This window comes from Ruditapes philippinarum, unplaced genomic scaffold (assembly GCF_026571515.1).
Source record: "Ruditapes philippinarum isolate M1 unplaced genomic scaffold, ASM2657151v2 ctg1682_1_1_1_1, whole genome shotgun sequence".
Classification (NCBI taxonomy): domain Eukaryota; kingdom Metazoa; phylum Mollusca; class Bivalvia; order Venerida; family Veneridae; genus Ruditapes; species Ruditapes philippinarum.
This window is the reverse complement of record NW_026863983.1, coordinates 80,360-107,167: the sequence shown is the minus strand read 5'-3', so window position 1 is coordinate 107,167 and position 26,808 is coordinate 80,360. Positions and strand designations below refer to the sequence as shown.

Below are 26,808 nucleotides of genomic sequence, written 5' to 3'. Positions count from 1 at the left end.
CAAAAGTAAAGAATACAATAATTTTATGTAGCCCACCGCCACTTATATCTATTGCAGGACCTTGAAATGCATACCTTTTACATCCATGATAATAATGAATTGCTACGCACTATCTTATTTACCTGTTATGCTCTGTTATTCTAAACAGTGACAGAAATAAATTTCTATGCAGTTTTCTGTTAATTTGTTTACTTAATTAAGTAGATGAATTGCTTTCAGTCACCAGGCTAGGGTGTGTTAGGTACATTTATCTTCCTGTTTTTTCACAATGTCTGGAATATTTCACATTCATTCATTGTAGTAAAGATGATCTGGTTACACCCTGTACCTGCACGAGAATCACGTGCATATGTTTGTTTCTCAAGCACTTGGCATGCATACTGAAACAGAAGGATTATCCGACGAATTTAAATCATCTGAATTCTATTTATAGTAAGTTTGGTTAAATATGTGGTTTGAAGTAAGGTCTTTGAGGGCATTTGGAAATATTTTAAAACAAAACAAATACAAGCATAGCTATCTCTTTGTAAACATGTCAATAAATTCGCACATGATAATTTCAGAGGAAAAATCTCCTTATTTCGCATATTTCAATATGCACACTATTATTTCATTATAATTGTGCATTATTTCGCACTTGATGATTCTATTGTTAATATTCCATAATAGTAAGTTAATAACCATTTTATTAACATCTCTAACGGTCGTTTCGTATCAAAGTGGATAACCATGTTATTTATTGTAATCTTGCAGAGAGGGTGGTAACTCACTAACTTAGTAACTAACTAAGTAACTAACTAAGTAACTAACTAAATAACTAACTAAGTCACTCACTCACTCACTCACTCACTCACTCACTCACTCACTCACTCACTCACTCACTCACTCACTCACTCACTCACTCACTCACTCACTCACTCACTCACTCACTCACTCACTCACTCACTCACTCACTCACTCACTCACTCACTCACTCACTCACTCACTCACACACTCACTCACTCACTCACTCACTCACCATCTCACGCACTCACGCACTCACTCACTCACTCACTCACTCACTCACTCACTCACTCACTCACTCACTCACTCACTCACTCACTCACTCACTCACTCACTCACTCACTCACTCACTCACTCACTCACTCACTCACTCACTCACTCACTCACTCACTCACTCACTCACTCACATCACTCACTCACTCACTCACTCACTCACTCACTCACTCACTCACTCACTCACTCACTCACTCACTCACTCACTCACTCACTCACTCACTCACCACTAACTAACTAACTAACCAGAGCTGCATTGCCCCAGCAAGCCAGCCAACCAACCAACCAACCAACCAACTCACTCACTAAAAAATGTTCAATCGGAAAATACAAAATGTAACTAATAATTTATGTTACAATTCACAGGCAGTGAAAACCAGAAACTGTGCATATCGTACGCACTGTCAATTAGTAAGTTAGTGTTTCTGGCAATCTAGGCAACGATGAAGCTTAGTAAATATTAATGTTCTATTCAATGATAGTTTTCAATCAGATAAGCTCCATCATATACCCTAGACCTGGCATTTTAATACTCATTACTTTGCTTTCAATGTGTGTTGTCTCCATTTCTGACAAATTGCGGCCATTACAATTATCTCGAATTTTTTTTTTCTAAGACGACGATTTAACCATTTCATTTTTTCTTTGTTCTCTGAACAAATCTTAAACTGTCTAGACCAACCGAGACCTGCAATTAAGATCAGGTGATTTTACAATAGTAAGTTAAAATAAAAAGATAATTAAAAAATAAAAATGGCAATATATGTCATATAAATCTTTGATTTTGACATAGAGTGACACAATTACTACAAATTGGAAAAAAAGAAACAAAGGAAAATATTGCTGTTATACCAGTATTATATAGCGACCCGGCATGATCTGAGCTAGGGGAATAAATCGCGTTTATACATCATTATGTAAATCATAAAATTTGACAGAATTAATAGCATACTGATAGATATGGAATTCAAAATTGTACGAGAAAGTAGGTTCACTAATTGAATTTAATTATGGGGTTTACAAATTGCGCGTCAGACTACGATAGGTAAAATCGTGTTACTATCATATTTATGACGCCATTGGCACATTTAATTGAGACATTTTCTCAGATTTAATATCAAACACGAAGAGTTTCATTTTAACAAGCATTTTTTGCTATTTGTTAAAAATGATTTATTGCCACTACTCAGACAGACCGTGTCAAAATTAACAAACGTGTAGCGTATTTAAGAGAAAATAGTGTAAATTAATACTTCTCTTTACTATATTGCTGAATTTACAAACGTATTGCGTAAAATGTGGTCTGAAGTGAGGTTATCTTTTTTATTCCGGGTCCTTGGAAAGTACATGGGATTTCAAAATCAAAATACAACATTTGAGCTACTAACAGTATATGGAGTCCTGGCTCCAAGGTTTTAAAACCTCTTCCTGAGATCAAGCTTGAATCGCAGGATTTTCATTGGTCAATTCACATTCTGTGCCTGTTTCTGACCAATCAAATACCTGAGATCTGAGTTTGTGCTTAGACTATTTCTTTATAACCTCGGCCACTGAAGCTTCATCTGAAGGCACAGATCTGCAGGCCTACCTAGATCTATACCTGTAGCAAAGACTTATTACATTGGATACTTACAGATTGAGAGTTAAAATACTACATTATAGTTTTGTTGGTTATTATAGTTTTGTTGGTTCAATGTATGTGGCCGGAAGTTGTTTTTTTTACGAAAATATCCTTTTACCAAAATGTTTACAGTTTTGATAAAAAGTATGTCGCAAAACGAATTTAAGTGCCATAGGTTTAGGACAGGCTGATGATTCATACGTATACTAAGCGAGATGAAAACATTGATGAGGAACGCTTCCGGATACTTGTAAGAACGTCTGCTACGTCACAAATGTAGATGTCTTTTAACAGATTGCAATCTCGGATGGTATGCGAATATTCGGTTATATGGCAATGACCCATTATCATCTATGTAAATATGTTGTAGATGATTCTACGATATTGTAGAACCACCTTGATGGCATCCGAACATAAATCCGTCAGACGCTTGAATGGCACGTGAACTATTTCACATATGTCGTCTGTTATAACTTTTTTATAACTTGCAGAAAAAATAGGATTTTATTGTTCAGACGTCACCTGGAGAAATAGAAAATGTTGCCAACTATTACATCATTGATGTACACGTTGTAATATTAGTATGGAATGCTTTTTGAATCGTCATCATACTTAGCATTCTTCACATAAGCCATGCTGAACAACCTTTTTATATCTTTAATTAAACATGTCATTCTAAAAATAAAAAAACAACTTTGACGAGCTTGTTTGTGGTGAAGGCCATAGAAGTTAACATGTATATTAGATATTAGATGAATAAGAATCAGAACTGACTTCTTCCTTAGTATGTTGCTTTTTTTAGTGGAAACTCGTGATCTAGATAATGGAAGTTGGATTTTATACACTCTACTACAACCGTCAACTCTCCATTCTTAAAATCAAATTCCCTAGTAGGTACAAGAAACCTTATTACATGATTAAAGTTGGAAACCCCCCAGGGTCGGCGTGACTTCAGAACCCCCTCCCCCAAACATGCTGTACATGCATACATGATAGATATTTTTACCAAAACTGAACACTTATCAGTGACGTCTCTCATAAAGTTTTAAATACGCAAAAAGTCGAGAGGCTTGAATAGCGCATAAATAATCAAAACTATGATAAAAATTACAAAAATCAAATTTAAATGAATACCTCCTAGAAAGTTTATATATACTTGCAAAGTCATTTGTCAAACCGTTTTTTCCCCTTTTTTCCTTCTAGAAATCGGGGTATTTATACAATTTGAAAATATTTGTTATCAATTTTAACCAATCATTTAAATTATATAATACAAAACTACATAATATATTGACAGAAATGCTTTACAACTTTACAACTGAATCTGCATTTTAATCATGCAAATTATTTTCACTCCACTGAATATATTCTATACAAATCAAATTTAAAATTATCTTAACAAAAACTGTCTTAAAAATCATTTACATTCCATTATGTGTGTTTAAAACCCTTTTATTTTTTTCTTTCATCTAACATTAATGAAAGAGCATTTATTTGAAATATGTATATAATTTTATACATTTGTACTTGCGTGGTATCTCTTCACTGTCTTGTCACCGTGTGAGAGGAAAATGGCAACAAAAAACATGAAAGGAAATTATTAAATATTATAATGTTTTATTGTCATTATTTCTATGTTAAGAATGGCAGTAATGATATTTTTACTTTTATTGTGTTTGTTCTGTTGTGTTTGTTTCTTTACTGTGTTTGTTTCTTTACTGTGTGTGTTTCTTTACTGTGTGTGTTTATTTACTGTGTTTGTTTTTCTTAATGTGTTTTTACTGTACATTTATTGATTGTTGTACATATGTTTTTGTTTTACAACATGTTTGTTGTACATTTACAGTTTCGGTGTTACCAACAACAACTCCAATATTTAAACCTGAAATTAATAGGCTATTCAATCACTGTATTACCCCGGATATTTAAACCTGAATAACCTGGAACTTGTCTGTCTGTAACTCCAATATTTACCATGTTACCCCGGTTATATTACTCCAATTATCAGTTTAAAGAGCTATACAACTGAATTATGGACAATGTCATACGTTAAAATATTCATTCTGATCGTCGTCAGTATCATCATTATCCTCCTCCTCCTCATCATCATCATTAACATTATGATCATCGTCACCACCACCATCATCAACATCATCATCCCACCACCGATATCATCATCATCGTCATCATCATTATTCTTTTCCTCCTCCGCATCATCATCAGCAGCAGCAACATCATGATCATCATCAATATCATGACCATTAACACCAGCAGCATCACCAACATAATCATCACCATCAGTATCATCATCATCATCATCAGTATCATCACCAGCTTTCCCTAGCGCATAAAATATATCGCCATTGTCATAATGATCCTCATCATTTTCAACTTTGCTGTCATCAAATTTATAATCAGCATCCCCAAATATTTTGATAAATAAGCTAAATGTTCTTAACTTATGCCACCATAACAACCAAGTAACATGTATATACATTATGACCGGTGAAAGTTCTTGTACTTTTTCTTTAAATATAGTCAGTATGGTATTATCAATGGTCTGAATAACAAAAAGAGAAAAGTGTTTGTTTTAAAGTTTTATTTTTTCTCATTTTAGTAAAAAAAAATCATACTTCACAAATGAGACAATAAATAAATGAGCTATGGACAAAATGACAAGAGATAATCGTTAGATGTGACAAAAATCATATTATAAAATGTTATTTATTTTAAACAATAACCCATACAATTAAACATAACTATACATGATACCGCCCCACCAGGTGGTTAGAAAAAAAGTTGTACAATGTAAATTAGAACACATAAGTTTTAGAGGAGTATTTTGTGCAGTTTTATATATAACATTTTGTACAATTTTTACATTTACAATAATACTTATTGGTTTGTTGTTTTGTTGAAGAAATAAAACAACCCGTTTGATAAAAAGTAAAAAAATACTTTCGACAAAATTTCGAGAAAACCGTGTGTCTTGATGGTATGAAAGCAAAAAACTTGCCAAGAAAATTTATCTGGCGATATCACATTGTTACTTCTGAAGAATTCCTTTTGAAACAAAAAGTTGTTTGCGTTAAAAAAAATCATAAAATTTGAAAAGAGCTTTGGAGAAAAAGTTCTGAAAAAAGTTTAAACTAACTAAAATAAGTCATATTGCACATTGCCTATGCCTTGAGGCATAGTTAAGAAAAAGTTTCTTTCTTATTATCTACCATGAATTATATAAATGGATGCCTTCTGTAACATTGTAGTATATCATTTATATTTCTAAATGTTGTAATACATTCTCTCCGATAGGAGATCGTTATTCTGTTAGGGAACCTCCCACCCCATTCCATTCTACCACCGCTGTACGTACTAGTCTATAAAAACGACACATTCACCCATTATCCAAAAATATATATAATATTGTATAATATTCACTATTTCTAACGCTGTTTAATGTCACAATATATTAAAATACATTGGCATTCAAGATAACACTTGGCCAGGGTAATCCCAGTAAAACTGTGGCTTAGTAATTTTAAGTGTTATTCAAATACAGAAATCTTATCATTGTAAAAATAATTTCATAGCACACTTATTGCCCGTTCGGCAAATACCGAATTATTCCGAAAAAATACCGGAAGTCAATGTTAAAGCAAAAGCAGTACGGCCGAAAAAATCAATGTTGTCTGGTTATATTTTTTTTCATTTCGGATTGCAGATTTAATGACAAAAAAGCTATAAAATTATTATAAATAAGCATAGGCCAATTTGGTTCATGTGATTATAAGAGCTTATTCCAACATAAAACATAATTAAAACCACAAATTGAACTATCTGAATGCCTCAATATATTCAATGTACGTCAAAAGTAATGAACCATATCACCGAAATCATAACCAACAGTTTTTTTTAAAATTCTGGTGTATATCTGTAAGATAATGAAATGTAAGTTTCAATTCGTGTGAATTTGAATTGTTGCTTGAAACTTGCGTCATAGTCATGTGATTACACATAATGGCCACGAGAAATTCAAGATGCATTAACGTTTACTTATGGCTGTTATTCCCCACCATAGTAAAAGAAGGCCACTACTTTTAAGTATAGTATTAGTTAATATTACCCACAAAAACATGTCAAATATTATAAAATCTTACATCAAGACTACATGATTGAGCGCTTGAGCCATTTTTATAAAGAAATGGAATTACAGTTTTGGAATGTTAAAATCACTTTGCTAATTGTTTTAGTAACGATATTTACATCTTGTAGATTTGTATTTGCTTCATGAATTAATTTCCAAGCATACTTCATGACATGTGTTATTCCAATGATTATTCAATGAACGTTTAATTTCAAGACAACTGATTCTTGACTTGGAACAAGGTCAATGAGTAAACTATGTACGTTACTGTCGTCTGCGACTCGTCGTCTGCACAAGGCATTATTTTCACGCTTGTAAGGTTTCCACTGTTAAAACCAAACAAGCGATCGTTTTCACTGTCACACTCACGAGCTGGGAACCACACCCCTACGGGTCCGGTCCACTCGTACTCCACTCCTAGTGTCATTTGAGTTTATCGCCATTCAGAATACTGGCCGTCGAGTTTCTTTTATATCACAGATAGAGCTATACTGGGCACTACATGGTGGATTTATCTAGGGCTGCTCTCTTGGAGATGTTTGTCTGTGGAATAGAAAATAGAACAATCATATAAAATCAGCATCTTCATCCAATCACAAACCACATAAACTTGAACCTTTCAAGTACTTTTAATAACGCATGAATGAAATGTTTGAAGATTTTTTTAAACTATCTCCAATACATAGTTTTTCAGTCAGATGTTTATCTTACGTACTTAAGTACATCATCTAAGCATAATTATTAGAGATGATCTTCTCGCTATATCTTAATTCAAAACATGTGTGCCTTTTTTCAAAGAGGCAAACAAGCAATGCTCTCAGAAAAAATTCTCCTTTTTACTCAATTTTAGAAACATAGTAGGCACGTCTAAAGCAGATAATTACCTTTCATATTAAACTGACGTTTACTTTTTGCAAGACATGAAGATTTGCAGGATGACTTTCTTGAAAAATTGTTTCCATTCGTCTTGCAACCGGTGAACTTTTCACACTTATTTGTCTTTGAGTTAAAATGCCATCTTTTCGTTTTATTTTCACATTTGTAAGCGTCTACACTCAAAGATAATTCACAGTCTGGATTTTGAGCTACTTCCGCTGATTTAAAAGCTTTCTGTGCGTTCTTTCTCTTCATAAAAGGGAATCTACATTGCTCTTTGCAGTATAGCTTTCTTCCGAAATTGTTGCCGGAAGTGACGCATCCCAAAAATCGATCGCATTTTCCAGTCATTGGATTGAAATACCAGCGTCTTCGCTTATGTTTGCAGTCAACTGCTGCCATTGGGAGTGCTTGTGAGCAAACATCAACGTCATTTCCGGTGTTTTTACTCAGCCATTGGTCAGGATCATCTAACACCGGAAATTCCAACCAATCTCCATACTCGTCCTTATTTACAGTATGTACATGTGTTGTCTCTTCTGAAGTAGAATAAAATAATATATAATCGATGCAAGAAATAACTGTCTATGAAGTTTTATGATTCTCTTTTGTCGAACATGTCAATGTTTCGCGATGGTTTTTGAAATATAATTTGTTCAACCTTTTTTCAGATTTAACGTTCTACCACCGTTTCGGTTGTGAAAGCATTCTATATTGTTTACAGATACATTTAAAAATAGCTAAGTCACACACTCTGACGATCATTTATATGACCATTTCTCTGTACAAATTTAGTATAATTTTACTTTTATAACTTGTGGCATACGTTTTGCAAATCATACTTTTACCACAAAAATCACTCGATTATTAATAATTTGTTTGGCGACTCTATTTTGATTTGCAGGGATGTTTTACAAATAAAAACGTCTGTTAGGCCTACACTGGGATAGGAATGGTATGTAACGAATTAGTGTCTGGAATTAAATAGATAATTATGTTTACCTCCGTATTTTTTCTATGTAATATTTACATACGATGGATATGAATGATTCTGTTTTTATGATTACTTACAAGGCAATCGTGATGAGTTAATATATAGATAATCCGTAAGCTTAACACATAAAGAGGATGGCGATTTATTTTTAGAAAGTTTACGTGCTTGAGATAGTATATTAAGACGCTGCCGTACAACTTAATTTTGTTTTTGTCCTGTTTTCGTGTTAAACTAGGTGTAAAATTAATCTGTGAATAAATAGTACAGACAAACATTTTCTGCCAAGTAGTTGATTATTAAGGTCAAATTCGCAATTTTTACATATTGTGAAAACTTGTTATCAGATGAAAATGTTCTTGGATTGAAACTGAAAATTGGAAAGTGCAAACAAATTTGATAAGAAATTTAAATCTTATTTGATACATTTGATAAATTTGGGGAGACGAAAAACAGATATTTTTGACATATCAATTCACGAATCTATTTATTCTTATTTCTTTATCAAAATAAGTGACCTTAAAACTAGGTCAACTCGGAATAAAGCTAATACGTAACGATAAAAAGATGCATTCTTTACTTTGATGACCTATATAAGAAAAAATATCTAAGTAGTGCAAGAAAATTATGTTAACAACATATTAACTGTGAATTTATAATCTCTTTATTGTAAAAAGCGTCTTTTAATACTCACGGTAAAGCGTTTAAATTACAATGATCTAATGTAGCAGACGATCATTAAAGTGAAAAATACAAAATTGATCTAAGAGTAAGAGGAATTTTCACAATTAAATTTAATGTGACACAGTTTACGTACAATATATGGAAAGTTTCTGATTCTCTTAAATACAAACATAGTGTTTTATGTATCTTGGAGTCAGTATTTTCTAATGTTTATATAGAGAGTTGGGCCACTGTATACTTAAGGGGTGCACTTATAACTTCAAATATTAATCGAACCAAAATGTTTGTAAATGGTAATGACACTATGATTGTGACAATAATGTAAAATTTGACGTAAAGCTACCTGAAATCAGTTCCATCTTTAATAAAATGAATGTGGCCTTTTACCTAGCTTGCGAATTATTTTTATTGTTTTGCTATTTTGAACAAGTGTTTGGAAAAAAACTGTCATTAATTTTGTTACAGGTAAAATATATTAAGCTCTTTTGCACCAGACTTTTTATAAAGATCTACCTTTTATTTTGTCATAGGTAAAATGAGTTCAGTTTCACGAGAAAACCAATGTAGTGGAGTCAGCTTAAGGTGGAGGCCTTAATGTAACGTTTGACTTCCAGCTTGCTCAATGGGCCTTTTGTTGAATACAATGAACTGAATTCTTTGTGGATGTATATACAAACAACCCGGGTGTCAATCGCTTTGTTAGAAATTGATTTATCTACCCTCAGATGTGTTATTTGGCGGAGTTTGGCTATCTCATTTCTGTTATGAACAAATACTCAGCTATTTGAACTCCTAATATACCTGACCTAATCGTAACAATAATAGACAATTGATATCTATTTAAGAAAAAAAAATACTGGGAGTAAAGTAGCAATTTTTGAACACTTTTAAGGTTAACAATCCTAGATTATCTCATCAAGAAACTTAAACAAACAAGCGTTTGATCAAATTTCAAACGTCTGTATGATACCGATCTGATACGAGCTACCCGATGGGCCGTAGAAAGTTTTGATGTGTGGTAAAATAAACACTACCCTACGAAGTCGGACCCACAGTGTTCTTTCAAAGCTCAAAATCGCAAAATAATTGTAAAAGGTCAGATGTAAACATAATTTAAACTTAATTTTTTAGTGATAATAATATAGACATCGCAAGAATAAGTTTATTTCAAAGGTAGTGAATACCTCGTATCGCCCTTATAGTTTAAAGAATAGAATACCGTATCAATATTATAATAGCATTGAACTTATCACTTTGTAACTCGAGTGAGTTTTAGATTGTAATAGTGAAAAATAAAATGTATACAAAGTTCTTAATTACATAGCGCTTGAATACAGAACATTTCGCGCCATTTACGTTAAGATTGTAAATGGGGAATAGGATTTACAAACAAAAAATAATAAGAAAAAATAAATGAATAAAAATAAAAAAAATAAAAAAATCCAGTATTCAAAGAAGTAAAGGAAAGTTTCAACCAAAAATAGATAATTCATACTGAATAGTTTGCCAAAGGTGATAATGGGTGGCATCTGAGAAAGGTTCGTGAATTACACGGATATTTAAGACGTAGTTCACAACGTTCAAACTACGGAAGCAAAACCGAGACACCTATTTATAACTACATCAGAATAGTTTATTTAAAGACACATCTGTGTTTCATACTGGTATAAATACAGTTTATATAAATAAGCCCATAGTTTATTATCAATTCAAGGTCATTTAATGTGGCCCGCTGGAGCAGACGATCATTTTAATTGCGATTTTTACAATCCAGGACAATTATTCGTGTTTTAAATCGACAATAAATCATTGCGCACTGTTTAGCTATATATCTCTACATCTTCAGTGACTTTCACTTTTTATATATATCACTTGAGATGTGTATTTACTTAAAGAGAGATAGCTTTAATATTTCATAATTTGATTTAATAATCGTCTTTTGAATCATATTAAAGAAAAGAAGAATTGGATAGTTATATAAATAGTAAAAACCGCTGTTTCGATAGGCGTGCCGCGTTATTGGATCATTTCACAAATATGCACATTGACGCCTTTTTGTTAAAAATTCGGAGACTGAAATCTTTGTACGGATTTAAAATAGTCAAATAATGAAACAGAGTATGTTTTAGTTGAATCAGTTGCCGTCTTATTTACGTTAGGTCATAATTCTAGTACTTGTGAGGTATATTTATAACACTTTAACAACTCAAAGTTGTTCCTAAACGCCTGACCTTTAAAAGTTCATAACTATTAAATGACGTAAAGATAGGGTTTTCCTACGATAAAATTTCATGCTGTCTGAAAAACAAACAGTATACTTTTTCTTTAATGATACCTTATATTACTTCTTATTGTTTCTAAGTAGCATTTAAAAACATGGTTCACATTTGTATTGAATTTCAACTACACCCATCCATTCATAAGGGCAGTTACAAGTCCCCAGTGCGTCAGCAAAATTTATATTGCCTTACAGAAAAATATGCCTCAAACCGCAAAGTCGTTGTCTTGTAACATATGCCTTGTAATATATTTTATTTATTTTTATTATCTACGAGCCTGCGGAATGCTTCTTTTTCATTCGCATATATAATTACGTGATACGCTCGTATATAGTAAGTATGAACATTGATAACGTTCGATTGGTCAAGTACGATTTTTCTACTGCAGTTTAGTCTTTGTATTAGAAATGTACACCGTATTTATGGCATGATATTGAATTATTGTGATGTAACAAATTACGACATATTTTATTTTTACAATTATTTTTATCAAATAATTTTAATTAATTCAAAAGATTTAGATGCGTGGTTTAAAGCAAAATTGCCAAACTTACCTATACATTTTGTCACTGGACGACAAGGTTCCCATCCGCAGTTTTTCGGCATTTCAGCAAAACAAGTAGCTCCTTGCAGACACATAATGTTCTGAAAAAGTAGAAAATAAAACCCTTGTAAATTCCTTAAACTAATTTGGCATTTTCTCTCTGACAGAACGACGGAAACAACAACAACAACAACGTTAACTCCTCCTGCATTCCCCTCGAACAAAAAAAAAAACTACAAAAAAAAAAAAAAAAAAAACAAAAAAAAAAAAACAACAACAAACCCCCCCCCCCAAAAAAAAAAAAAAAAAAAAAAAAAAAAAAGAAAAAAAAAGAACCACACATCAAACACACAAAAAACTAACTTCTGACTATTTTCTTAGTTGGATTTTCATGTCATGTATATTTGATATTTATACTTCCGATCATACAATATATATATCGTATACATCATGTATCATATTATATCATAATTTATATCACTTGTATATTGTATATATCATCGATCAATCTTATCAAATTTAATGAGGCAATTCATATGAATAACAGAATGAGAATGCGGCATGACAAATGCATAAAAAGAAACGAACAGCTGGTGTATGTTTTTGATGTGCAGGAGAGATAGTGCACCATACAAAAAATGCACGTGAAAATCACTTTTAAATTGTTTATGTCATTTCTATTAATAGCTTACCCTTGTCTCATCCCAATTCTTATCTAATTTTCATCATTATTTCAACTTTAGAGAAGATATATAATTGTGATAAATTCAATTTTCAAACGATGTAAGACGTACCATTTAATCTGTTTGCTAACAGCTTATACTTGAATGATTTAATACGTTTACATTAATATATATGATAATCTAGATGATGATGATGATGATGATGATGATGATGATGATGATGATGATGATGATGATGATAATTAGAACAATGATGGTTATGATTATAATGACGATATTGAACATGTTGATTGTTATGATGATACTGATCCTTATGCTTATGATGGCGCAGAAGATGATGACGAGAATAACTTTAGAACATAAGATTATCATTAAATACTGATGTTTCTGCCAATGATACCAAACATAATGGTGAAGACGCAAATGATGAAGATTAGCACATAGAAGAAGAAGAAGAAGAAGAAGAAGAAGAAGAAGAAGAAAAAGAAGAAGAAGAAGAGGGAGAGGAAGAAGAAGAAAAAAGACGAAAAAGGAAACAAGAATAGGAAAAAGATAACATGATTATGACTGAGACGACGAAGAAGATTTAACAGAAGAAAAAGATGTTGATGATTATGAATACAATTATTATGATGATGATGTTGTAAATGATTGTGTTATTTGAACATAAGTGAAATATATCAGATAACTTTTGTAATAAAACATTTATGGAGACAGTATTATATATCAGCAATATTTAGTTTGTTTTGTTCCCAAGCATGAAAAAAAATTTTCGTGAAGAAAGTTCATTAAGAGGTTAATCTTCACCATCAACTCCAATTTTTCATAAACAGATCGTAAAAAACGAGGGAAGTTTTGAATACTTATAACACCATAAAGTCGTCATAAAAACATATAATGTGTGCATAATGAATGCGACACGTGACCTTGCTATAATAAAACATCTCCGATGAGGTTATGACCTTACGTTAGTTACTTTAATACATTGCTTACTGGCCATCTAATTTGACTAAGTATCCGAGGCTCGGAACAATCCGGGAGATGTTCCACCACTTTTGGAGTCGTTCAAAGGTCTAATAAGTGTCTGCATAACCGGGAGGAACAAAATCATGTCAATAAGACGCTTTTAAAATTAAACATAAGAAACGGAAAAAAAAGTTTGCTAAACTGATACGATCTTTTATAGATATAATAGATACAAGAGAGACTCATTTTCTCTCATGCCGAACCCTGTACTTCTGAGTTCTACGCGTGAATTTCGTGCTATATCAGAACGTTTTATTTTTTAATTAATATTTTCAGCTGTTCTAGACTTTGACGGACAGATATTGGTCTTATTCAAATTTCATTTGATTTAAGAGTACAGGTTGCTCAAAACGACAAAGGCAAGCGTCTACAATACCAATCATTACAATCTAATTAAATCATTTACGGCCTTTGATGTCGCCGATGCTGCAGTAATTAACAGATAACCCGTGCTTATTTCAGTGACTCTGATAAAGATAATGTGTTATTTCGTGATGGTTAGGTACAAAGTTCAACGATATTTTGTAAACTTAATTAAGCGCCCACAACACTCAATAGTCTTTTGTGCTACATCTACAACAAATTAGCCTATTTCTTTCGTCCAAAACGCGTGAGGAACTTTGACACCATTATTAAGGGTGGGACATAATTATCATTAAATCTTCATAAAATCGGAGTTCTTTTCCAGGAAATAAAAAAAATTATATAATTACTTCATTTGTTTTATTAAAACGTTTAAGGTTGTAACATAACATAAATTGCTTACGTAACATAACATAAAGTGAAATATATACGTATATTGAAGATATAAATACTATACTCAATAGTTGGTTCAAATAAAAAAAAATAAAACAAAGAATTGGAACTGAATCTGGTGGTATTAACAGTGGATAAGCGGGATGGTCTTAATTCTGGATCATGTAACCATTGACATAAAGAACAGAGAATTTAGTTCTTTAAAAAAATGGTCTTAATAACGGGATGGTCTTAATTCCGGAGTGGTCTTAAGTAGGGATTCTACTGTATTGCAAGACATGACTGTATTAAGTCATGTCCAGTAAACTTGCAAATTTCATATAAAATAGTTAACTCGCATTTATGTGACGTGAGATGGACAAAGAGTATCACCACATCAGATCACGAAAATTAATAAAAATCAAACAAGTTTGATAAATAATGGATAACACGTGATAGGAATGTCTTGTAAGTGATTAATTGAGCATGGACTTTCTTCTACGTGCTCTTTAAGACTAATTAAAGCGTTTAACGATCTATATGATTGTCCGACATTCAATACTACAGGTGTTCAAATAACTTTATTGAAATCGCTGTTGTAATAAATTAGAGCAATTCCTTAATCGAAACGCTCAAATTGCACATTTACTATCGCGGTTTAGGGGACAGTCACTGGTCAACTTTCATCAACAAAGGAAAATGAAATATCTTCATCTAGAGAAAGAGCTATAAAGACAGGCAAATAAACAGACAGACAAACAGACATACACGCAGTTCAGTAGTAATAAGGGACGCGTTGCATCGCAGTGAGTCGGAATTAAAGCAAGTTCATTGTGAGATGTAGAGACGTTTCAATTTAAAAAAACAAAATTCGTACAACATAAAAATATCATAAGCCACTCAATGCCCTACGATAAATCTCAAATGTTTTTCAAACTCTTCAAAATAAATTGTTTTCTTTCAAATGAGATCATGGAATTGACCGAAACTTTACGCAAGTGTTAAATAGGCCGAGCGCGTGTTTTTTATGCACGGACAGCCGCCATAAACATATTTTTAGAAGCAGCAAGGAGCCGCGTTGGTTTTTTATAGCAGGTACGTCATAATTGTAAATCAGCAATTTAACACGACCAGACACCTAGAAAATTATGTATTTATCAGATAAACAGAGGTGAAATAGTTCTCTGGCTGATTTTAGTGGCCTTCACCCTGTTCCCCTCGTGACCATGTTGTTGTTTGGTGTGCGTGCAGGGGTGAAAACAAGTCCATCAGTAAAACTGAACAACAAGTCCAAAGAGTGCTTTGATTTTTTTTCAAAAAACAATTAAAGAAGATTCTTGATAAATAATCATGATACAATTTGAATCTGAGTATGCGGCATAAACAGTATCAGCGGCAACAATAACAACAATTATGTGTTGGCTACAAATGTACTGTCATAAGAGCAACTGCAGTTCTACTTTCATAAACATTATGTTAAATTTTGTTAGTTATAAATTTTATAAATATTCAGAATAATAATTATATTAAGAATAGTCTTTTATTATCCAAAGATCTAAATAAAAAATGGTAAATAGCGACGGCCTGAATCTAATTCGTCCAATTCGGTGAAGAACAACAACAACCACGGCAGCACATACAACAGCAAACCTTCCAAACAAAAAAGAGTGACCTTATACTATTGTAACATTATAGTCAAGGTGAGGTCACGTTTGTTTACCTCCTTTCAAAAGCAATCTCAACCTGCTTCATCGTTAGAGTTATTATTAATGTAGGGTACAGACATTCTTTGAATAAATAAGGCGGGAGATAGTATCAGACATTTCAGAATCGAGATTATATGATATCTTCTGCAAAATATTATCTGTTGCTATACCAGTTCGTTTACCATTTCCTGAGTTGGAATGATCCATTGTGATCAACATACTGAAATTGAGCAGACGACAGTGCAATGTCTGCATACTTCTCCACCGGAAGTGCTAACAAACCTGGTTTCTTACTTGGACTGGCATAAGAATAGCTGTATTTGGTTTTATTTTTTGACTACCAGCGCTCAAAAGGGCAATAAAATAACATTGAATGTAGAAATGGCAAAGAACGAAATTTACATCCCAACAATGTTAAGGATGGACTTACGCCTGGATACAAATGTCAACACTGTATAAGAATTGTCGTCTGATGTAATGAAAATTACCCAATTGTTACGTTCGAGATTCAAACAGCCTCTAAAATTGTAAAGAATCACTGAAATAGTGAAATAAATCTGATATCGTTAATTGAGCGTCTTTCAGAACTGAAGTTCTTTCTATTTTCGTTCCGTAAAACTTGTATAAATAGTTCTATTTTTAGCAGAGAAGAAGTCTAACAGGCTTTGTAACACTCCCACGCATCACCAGTAAAAATACAAGAACTCGTAAATTGTACAATTGTACGTCTGATGGTTTCTCGTATTGACAGTTTGATTTGAAGGCACTTGTCGTCTGCTTCTTGGTATAAGAATTTAATTTGAGCCGCGTCACGACAAAACCAACGCAATGCGTTTGCGACCAGCATGGATCCAGACCAGCCTGCGCAGGTCTGATCAGGATCCATGCTATTTGCTTACAAACCCTATTACGAGTAGAGAAGATGATAGCGAACAGCATGGATCCTGATCAGACTGCGCGGATGCGCAGGCTGGTCTGGATCCATGCTGGTCGCAAACCCATTATGTTGGTTTTGTCATGAAACGGCTCATTTGTCCTTAGTATTTATCAAACGATTTTAGAAGGCTAGAATAGAATTTCGGAGGAAATATCGCCTTTTGTGAGCAAATCTTTGTATTTATTTATGTTTACTTAATTAAAGTGTCTTAAATTATATCACATAAAGACATACTATCAAAATGGGTCGTTACTGTTAAATGAGGAAGTGTAAGAAATAACACTTTTTTTTTACAAAAGTTATTAATAATCCTGTAAAACAATTCCGTTTGTAGAAACGGAACAAAAACACGCAGACGTCTTTTTCAATTTAAGTGTTAACCTTGACGGCAAAATCTTGTTAGAAAAAGATAAATGTTAATTTGCTAGTAGGAACTTGCGGGGGAGTATGCATGGGTTAGAAATATCACAAAGACATCCAATTAGCACTTCAATAAAACGCCCTAGTTTTTTTCCTGGTTGAGTTCCCGCTTGATGAGCATGAATCACCTACAGAATGTAAATCATAAAAAAATCTTTAAGTGTTTTCTCTTCAACTTAAAGCCTTATCATCCAAACCATTTAAAAAACAAGATTTTTTTCTTTCCCTTGACTTTTAAATTAATCTTCTCATCATGATAACGTCTGAAAGAAAGGTTATCTGATGTTTTGATGTTGTAACAACTATCCTACTTTTTTTATAATCACGATCTGAATCAGAACCAAGGCATCTTAGTATTGCCGCTACTGGCATAATTTAACCAGCCATTTTACTAAAAACTGCGAAATGAATCGAAATCAACGAAAATGTAAATGATTAAATGTTTTATTTCGTTTAATTAATTTCGTGAAGTTAATGTTTCTAATAATAGCTCCACTGACCGAAAAAAGGGAAAAAATTTACCGAATTATACGGTATTATACGTACGGTATCAAAAATGTGGCACGCGCCGCAGTGGCTTTAACTGCCATGTTGGCACAAATACCTTACCGAATTGACTTTAAGTACCGTTTTGGCACAGAAACGTCATTTAGGAAAGTACTCATTGTAAATGAAATGTGAATTACGGCGATGTTTTTGGCATAACCTTTGACAGGTAAACATGCTGACATTACAAGTTTGACCTGTGCTCTACATTCAACACAATGCTATTTTTTTCCTATTTACAAAACAAGTATGCGGTGTTATTGTTATTTTTTCTGACGTTTACTTCATTTTTATGACATAACGTGCGGATTGTAAAATAACCAATCACTCAAAATGTTGCTATCATTTGCATTGCGTACATTTGCGCGATTGATTTAAGAATATGTCATAAAAATATTTTAAGCCCGAGTTTATTTAGGACAATTCATTAACTGTAGATTCTAAGGATATTAGTAAAAGGTCAGTTAATTTTCATTATTGTTCCAGAATATAAAGCTTGCTTGTGTATTTGACACAAATTGCCTTTTTCAATATGCTATTCGAGACTCTTAAGTTTGACCTTATCTAAGTGGTATTGCAGCTCGACCACATTAAAGACAATATATAATCGGTTTAACGAAAAGAACGAATTAAACGGAATGTGCGAGCTTGTCAAAAACAAGTGCGATATGTTAATAAAAAAGAGAACCGCAATTCATTATAATTTTGTTTATGAACTAAAGATGTGAAGGAAGACGTAACGCTGGAAATACACCGAAGACGTGAACGCTAAACATACTTGTATCATAGACGTGAACGCAGGCCAAATATCACAACATTATCAAGAAAACAAGAACCCTAGTTGCACAAGACCTTTGTAATTCAATACAAGTAACTGGAAGCTAATGTTTTTCTAGGACATTTAGTCATTAAAAAAGGGGGTATAAGATCCTCATAGAATATTACAAACAACAGAAACCGAAGAATGCATCTCAAGTGAACGATGCATTTTTAATTCACTCTTCAAGGATATGATGCCTTGGGGTTTAGATAATAAATATGCCTTTTAAGCACCTACAGGAAACAAAAACAAATATAATTGAACGCCATTTTTAATTAAGAAAAAGTACATACATGACTGTACTTATGTAATGTATATTTTAGGTAACGATCCTTGTAAAAATCATTGCATTGCAAAATAATAACACAACCAATGCTATTGTTATTACAATAAAATGAAATCAATAAATCAATCAATCAATCAATAAATAAAAATGAACTAAACTGAAAATTACGTGAAACAACGATTAGTGACGGCATAATTATAACTACTATTAGCCGTACAAAAAAAATAATACCATTCGCATTTTATAGCATAATGAATTTTTCTTTGGAATTAATCGACATTACTGTATGTCAGCCATAAAAAGAGGCCAAAATGGTTTATAAATGCACGCAAATGTCAATATGTTAGTATCGCAGGAAGACAGGAAGTAATTAATTTACTATCTAAATGCTCTCTTAACAATAACATACATGTACCATGTATTTATTACCGCTTATTGACGCCTTGTCGTCTTTTCGCGTTTTCGCAAGACCAAGATACGACAAAGTCCAACTTTTCGTAGCGAAAATGCGAAATAAATACAAAAGTAACGACGTGGCGTAAATAGTCACCATATTTATTCGACTTTGAGTAAAGATATATCTATTAACTAAAACTAAAAATTCACTTGCTATAAAGATGATAATGATGAATGTGATGATGATTGTGATGATGATGATGACGATGATGACAGTGGCGATAAATGAGATGAAGAGGAGGATGCTGATAATGTCGAAGAAGAAAGCCTGAATTGGTAGTATTATTAATACCTTAGTGTAAGGTTATTTCAATTAAAATGCATTTTGAAATAAAATCACATAAGTTCACTTACTCTACAAGGATCAAAACATCTACACGTAAGTTTTCCCTCCACGTCCGGTACAAATCCAAACGGACAAGGATTGTTACATTTTAATGTCTGTTCTTTGTCCATTTTTTCTCGTCGTTCAAGAACAGCATTGTTGAATGCATGGCTGAGTACAGACTGAAATAAACAAGTGAAATATATAGGATAGACATTTTATATGGAACACATGAAATATATGTGTTTCTAGAAAAAAAAACAAATCGGCGAAAGTATTAAAAATCTATTTACTTGATTAATAACCTTGAGGAAAACTTTGAGCTTCCAGTACTCGGTCATGGAGACAATGTAAGGAATATGGTCAAGGTCGCAATAAAGCTTGGACGCATGGACCTTTGTTGGTCATTTATTTATTGCAAAGACACAAATCTTTTAATTTTAATCAGATAATTTACTACACAAAACCAGCATTTGATGTATTATAGTGTAAAACTAAACATGGAAAAGAAAGTATTTAACGTTTGTTTTCGGTTGGGCAAAATACATATTTGACAAATATTTTAGAACAAAACAAACAATAAGTCTTTTAAAATAATGATACACGAAAAGGGAAACATCTATTTTAAACAACAAGTTATACAATTATGACACGTTATTTGAGGTTTTATTTTAATAAGCTACTTAAATGAATGAGTGTTTTAAGTGAATGAGCATTTCTTCCGCATTTTATCATGACCATGTTTAGCAAACAATGCTATAAAATCATGATGCTAAATGAAGTATCATCATTCGTGATAATATTACACTCATTGTTGTCAAATACGTAAAGTTCTGTTATATGAATAACCCTACTTACATACACACATACACTTAACAATGACGCGGTGAGCTTATATGGTAAATAATAGCCCCACATACTTTTGTTTCAAGTGGAAATGATGAGTGTTTCATTGTGACGTAATATATAAACATTCTAAATTACAAAATATGGTGCTTTATAGTTTTTGAAGTAATATTGAGACTCAAATTTTCACTTTTCAAGAAAATAAGAAAAATGTACGCGTAATTGTAATTGCTTAATCTTTTCTTTTCTACAAATTCGTTGACAAACAATTTTTTGTAGCTCTAACATTCAAAACATGAGTTAACAGCGGTGTTTAATTATCCTGTAAAAATTGATATATATATACATACATTCATTTCTCCTTTATTTATTTAAGTTTCTTTTTTATAAACACCTGTTTACGCATATGAAATTAACACAGTCGTCAGCAAACGACAGCAGGGGTTTGGAGTCTCAAAGAAGCACGGGATACACAGCACAAAGAAAACCAGAATTGGGAACAAGTTGCTCCTTTCTCAAATTTCATTAAAATAAAATTTACATGAGAACGACTAAAACCTGTAACCCGGTTTTTAAAGAGACAGGTCAAAGTGTGACGGCGCGCCATATCAGCCAATGTCAACGTAACGGATTCCAATTTAAAATTTCTTTTTATCAAAGACCAAAAAAGTATGTTCCAAAACACCTGGCGGAAATTAGATCCGTTTTTTTTGTGGTTGTTAAAAAAATGAAATACAAATGAAATTTCTTAATGGCTTTTCGACACTTTATACCGTCATCTAAGCTTCATGTTCACTCATTTCAAGGAAAAAAAGGACAGAAACTGTCCAACAAACATGTCAATATGATAAGTGGTTTGGAACTTAAAAGAAGCATTTTTTACAGATAAACTTGTAATCAGAATGCACCACGTGTTATGCTGATTTCTGAGAATTTGGAGTTAAGTTTAGGCTAAAAATACCAGAGATGGTTCAATAATGATATGAGATTTTTTAACTGCTTTTATATGATGTAGTTATTTCCATCCACATACTATATCTACGTAAATAAATAAGACATAGATATTACAAAAAAACACATAAATACCAGCTCATCAGGCGGTGACCTTATAACATCGGTGATAACATGCCAACGTGTTAGCGTACAAACGAAAGGAATGTATGGGGGAAGTGTTTCATGGAAAATAATGTACTGAAACAGTCGTACCTAGACGTATAACTAAATACTTCTAATACTTAATTCTACATCAAAATTTCGAAGAATTTAATAGAATTTTCGAAGAGTTATCATTGATTATTACTGATTAGATATAAATTCATTGTCCATAATAATTTATTTGCAACTTTCTTTCTCGGTGTTGAGAATTGTTTCTTTTTCTTTCTTTTTTGTGTTTTTGTCTCTCTTTTCGTCTTTTTTTTTTGCTAGAAATAATAACTAGGAGATATTGTATTGTTGTCAGTCAATATGATAGTAAAGTAACGTTTTTCTGTTGTTGTTGTTGTTTTAAAACACGCATCTGTTCTTAAGCAAACGTGCAGACGTACCGACTTAGTATAAACATAATGAAATTGCATATTTGGTTAATAATATTAATATGAATAAAGTATAATACATAAACATGCGAAGTACGAACGTTTTGATTGTTATAAAAGTATCATAACGTTAAAATAAACTGATGTGAGGAAAGAGATAAAATCCTGAGAAATGAGATGGCCTACCCTGAGGACATACTTAAGCCCAACGACCCTGATATTATCCTTCGGAATGACTGTGCAAAATGCTGTCAATTTAAACATGTTAATTTCTAAATACACACACAAAAGAATGCGACGAGTCTTTCGACGATTTTGTCAAGTATTAATACTTCAAATCAACTAAAAATAAATAAGTTTCAGTATTTTCAACTGATATTTGATTTGAAGGGTTTAATACCGTTCAAAAAAGCTATATCACTATTTATTGCATTATTTTTTTTCAAAGTGGGTATACATTTCATAAATCTTACATCCATTTTAGTGGGTGAAATTCGTTTACGAGAGCCAAAAAGTACGGTTTATAATTCTGGGTATTTAAGGGGGAAAATCTGGCGAAGAGGCTTAATTATTATTCATCTGTCTCTCTGGAAAAGACAAAAACATGGTCATTTCGTCATAACAGATTCTTTTTTTCCATAAACCACGCAGACGATTACGATAATAGCATGGTGTTGACGGGCAAAGGTAACGCGTTTAGACATTACCATCATATGTGTAACCTCACCTGTCATATTTATATTTGTAACATGCTATGTTAGTGATTTACATCTTCTAATTGCTGATATATTCCCGAGTTTTTACTTCACACAAATGTCGTCTGCATCATATGATATTAATATTTCAACTGCCAAAATAGTTGGCGCTGTATTTCCCAAGGTTTAGAAGGGTCAATGCCTTTATTATACAGGGGGTCCGAGGTTTAAAACATCCGTACACTCGTTTGCGAATTCAAAGTTGATTAGAAAATAAATTATTAATTTACCTAATAATCATTATAGTTAAAAAAGCAGCTTTAAATCGAATATATTGCACATGTAATTCCTAGAAAGTCTCTTCTTGGAAGCATACGATGCCAAAAATTAGCCTCTACAAGCAAAGAAAAAAACACCCCACCATTTCTATTGCTTCAAAAAACGTATACGACAAAAAAACGTACTTAAAATGTACTGACGTAAATAGTAAATTCCAAACAATTACAAAACTTTGATTATTTCATATCTTTTATTCGCAGTGTCTCCATTTAATGGCATTTAAACAGTGTCTTCATGGTTTGGCATTGAGACACTGTCTCCAAATAATGACCCGGGGACAGATGTGACTTGCATTTGTATACAATATCTATCAAATAAAAGTATGCATATCGGTAAGAGTTCACAGTCAATAATTTCAGCAGGGGGTAATTTTAGAATATTCAAAATAACTTAAATAGCTTTTAAAATATCTCAAAATGCAGTGCGTTAACATTATACAACGAAATAATCTACGTTTAAAGATACTGCGTGACCTTGAAAATCATATGGATTAAACGGTTGTATTAAAGGGGTGCCGATGTAATGAAAGACACAAAATAAATCTAGAACGCTTTAACATAAGATTTAAAGAAAAACACATTTGAGAATAAACCACAATTTATTTGATTATAAAGAAGAGTTTATTGTTGGTAACAACATTTGAATTTATAATTTATAAATCCATTCAAATTGTTGCACAAAGCCCTATCGACACAAGATATGGCTTTTTGAAATGTGAACTTTTACAAGGGTCATGTCATGTGAACTTATAACTGGTTAAATAGATTTTTAAATAAAGATGGTATGAACTAATAAAGGGTTATGTGAACTAATAAAGGGTACAGCGAACTTATAAAGGGTCATATGAACTTATAAATGGTTATGTGAAGTTTTAAATGGTTAAATTAATCTATAAAACTTCCATAGTTTCAACATTAAACTATGGATGATCTGCTATAGTGTATGAATAAAACGAAACCTAAAAAACATGAGAAAGAAAACCACTACGAGAGCCCATAAATTTCATGCTACCCTATCACTTGCAAAGTTTGTATACCTTCTTATTTCTATAAATCGCAGACTTTCAGGCGTTTTCATCATTACAAATAAGAATCTATCATCCAGCTTTCACTGAATAATTACGAATTTTCAACTTTTCTGTTGTTTTTTTACTCAGCTAAGACAAATCGCATAATAAAGCGTTTGACAATGCACGTTCTGCAACAATCTGCATAATCTGGGAAGACATACTAAGAATAGGGCCATGTTTGATATTGGGATCGTTCTTTTTCATTAAGAATCCCACTCTTGCCCAGTTAAAACATTGTACATGAGATTGTACGCGTTAGGTGAAGAAAATCAATCTGATATTACTTGATTCGATTAATTCAACATTGTTTTTAAGAGGTAATATTTCCTGGTTCATGTGGCGGCATAAAATACTGGACAAGAGTTGCAGTCCTCATTCACCTTTGTCGGATGGTTTAGTATGACATTAGTTGTTGTATTTTTTGTATGATTATGTTGGGAAAACAACAAACACGAGATTTTCTTTCCATTCAGGAACTCATATCGTATTTGATGTCGCTTTATAGGTGACAATGACTTGATGATGGCCGAGCTAAAGGCAAGCCCGTCATTTACGGTGTTAGGACACGCAATCTCAGCTGATGATTTGCATGCTTCAGCAATTGTCAGTAGTGCATTGATAAAAAATGTTGATTCTCTTTGTACTTCTTTGACATACTCATTAGCAATCTTTCCCAGGTTAATAGTGCGAAAATACTTCAAAATAGTCTTAAAATATATGATCAGTAGCGTTTGCATTGCACGTGATGGCCTAATGACAGGTGCCATGGTTTGCGGACTTTCTGATTATAAGGGTTACAATAACATATGTCTGAGAGGGGATGTTAAGAAGTCATAAGTAAATTACGTAGCTTATCTTTTCTTATCTTTAAAACTTCGGCGAATTTATCACAATATTTCGAGCACGTGCTGTACATGGTAAAAATGTCACGCTGTGAGCTGAATAACAAAGGCAAATTCCAGGTTTATCTTAATTTGTTATAAGCGTCCTTAACTTTCGACACTCCGCGTTAGGTTCTTTTATTAAAAAAAATGTTATTTTAGGTAAGTTACTGAGATTGGAAAAAAATGGTCTACTTTTGTATAATAAAACTCCGACTTACCGCTTTTTATAAATAAAGTTAACTAGGTGCTACACTAAAAATATTTGCATATTTTATACACCTTATTTGCATAACCATGATAAAATGGTAATTGGTTTATGAATTAAATTGGGCTAATCTTTCAGCAAGAATGCGTTCTCGACCAAATATTTACATGTAAACTTATTTCATTTTAAACACGCTTTATTTTTATTCGTTTTCAATGAAAACATATTTAACGGTATTCCGTATCGAATTCAGTTTTAATACGGATGCGTAATTTATTTTCTCAATAAAACATGTTTGAATTAACAATGTTTCGGGTTAGCAGGTATTTACTCAACAGATATAAACTACTGAGAGGTACTTCACATAGTGACACGGAATTCCATGATGTCAGGTGTAATATTTACTAATGTCTTATTTAAAGGATTGAAAAGGTATTTTTGAAATGTCTGAAAAAAACCCAGGCCGCATTTTTTGTTCGAATGTATGTTTATATAAAACAAATGTTACTAATAATGTACTGGGTGTTGTCACGTATCAATTGATTTAGAATATTTTATATTAAACTTTTATTATTTAAATCACACAGCTTTATGATAGTCGGTTTAAATCATGCTATCATAAACAAGTTAAAAAACAACCCCCCAAAACCCCAAGGCAATCTGAATACAAAGTACAAATAACAAATTAGTGTATCTAATATATGCAAGTCCTCTTTGGTACAAGAACGAAACAAAATCATAATAAGTTGCAAACTAAAAATTAACAAAGTAAATAAAATGAAATTAAATCTTACCACAAATAGACTGCACCCATACAACAAACAAAAATATGTACATGTAGATGATTTCTCCATTGTATTCCAAAACATTAATAATTTTCTTTCTGTCAAACTAAATAGTCCTTAACGTATTGTAACGTTATTGAAACTCTTATTATAAAAATGTATCTATCCGTTAATACTATTGCATTTTATCTATAATTCTACGTATATATCTAAACCACGATTCGTATGTATCAAAGTTATATTGAATAATGACTTGATGTGGTGAATGTCTGTTACTTTATACCCACATTGGGTCTAACACGCTACGTAGCCACATGG

The 26,808-nt window shown here is 32.4% G+C and overlaps 2 protein-coding genes across 2 annotated transcripts in view; both read right to left on the bottom strand.

Moving 5' to 3' along the window:
* LOC132724005 (muscle M-line assembly protein unc-89-like) overlaps nucleotides 1-7,248 on the bottom strand; it is a 12,998-nt gene extending 5,750 nt beyond the window's left edge. The window contains exons 1-2 of the mRNA XM_060708818.1: nucleotides 7,090-7,248; nucleotides 4,726-5,237 (exon numbers count right to left, since the gene is read on the bottom strand). Coding sequence (XP_060564801.1) covers nucleotides 4,726-5,237; nucleotides 7,090-7,248 — 671 coding nt within the window. The remainder of the gene's footprint in view (nucleotides 1-4,725; nucleotides 5,238-7,089) is intronic.
* Nucleotides 5,266-26,808, bottom strand: LOC132723995 (BPTI/Kunitz domain-containing protein 4-like). Its single transcript, XM_060708804.1, has 5 exons — nucleotides 26,500-26,808; nucleotides 20,165-20,317; nucleotides 12,206-12,296; nucleotides 7,706-8,236; nucleotides 5,266-7,364 (listed from the first exon to the last, which is right to left on the bottom strand). Exons 1-5 carry the CDS (start codon nucleotides 26,572-26,574, stop codon nucleotides 7,333-7,335), a joined length of 882 nt encoding a protein of 293 aa, XP_060564787.1. The 5' UTR covers nucleotides 26,575-26,808; the 3' UTR covers nucleotides 5,266-7,332.

What these genes read in the sequence shown, in the direction of transcription:
- LOC132723995 (XM_060708804.1), bottom strand. Translation starts at nt 26,574, where the DNA reads ATGTTTTGGAATACAATGGAGAAATCATCTACATGTACATATTTTTGT. An exon ending in ATGGGTGCAGTCTATTTGTG is followed by an intron (nt 20,318 to 26,499) that starts GTAAGATTTAAT and finishes TGTTTATTTCAG; the next exon opens with TCTGTACTCAGCCATGCATT. An exon ending in GATGTTTTGATCCTTGTAGA is followed by an intron (nt 12,297 to 20,164) that starts GTAAGTGAACTT and finishes CTACTTTTTCAG; the next exon opens with AACATTATGTGTCTGCAAGG.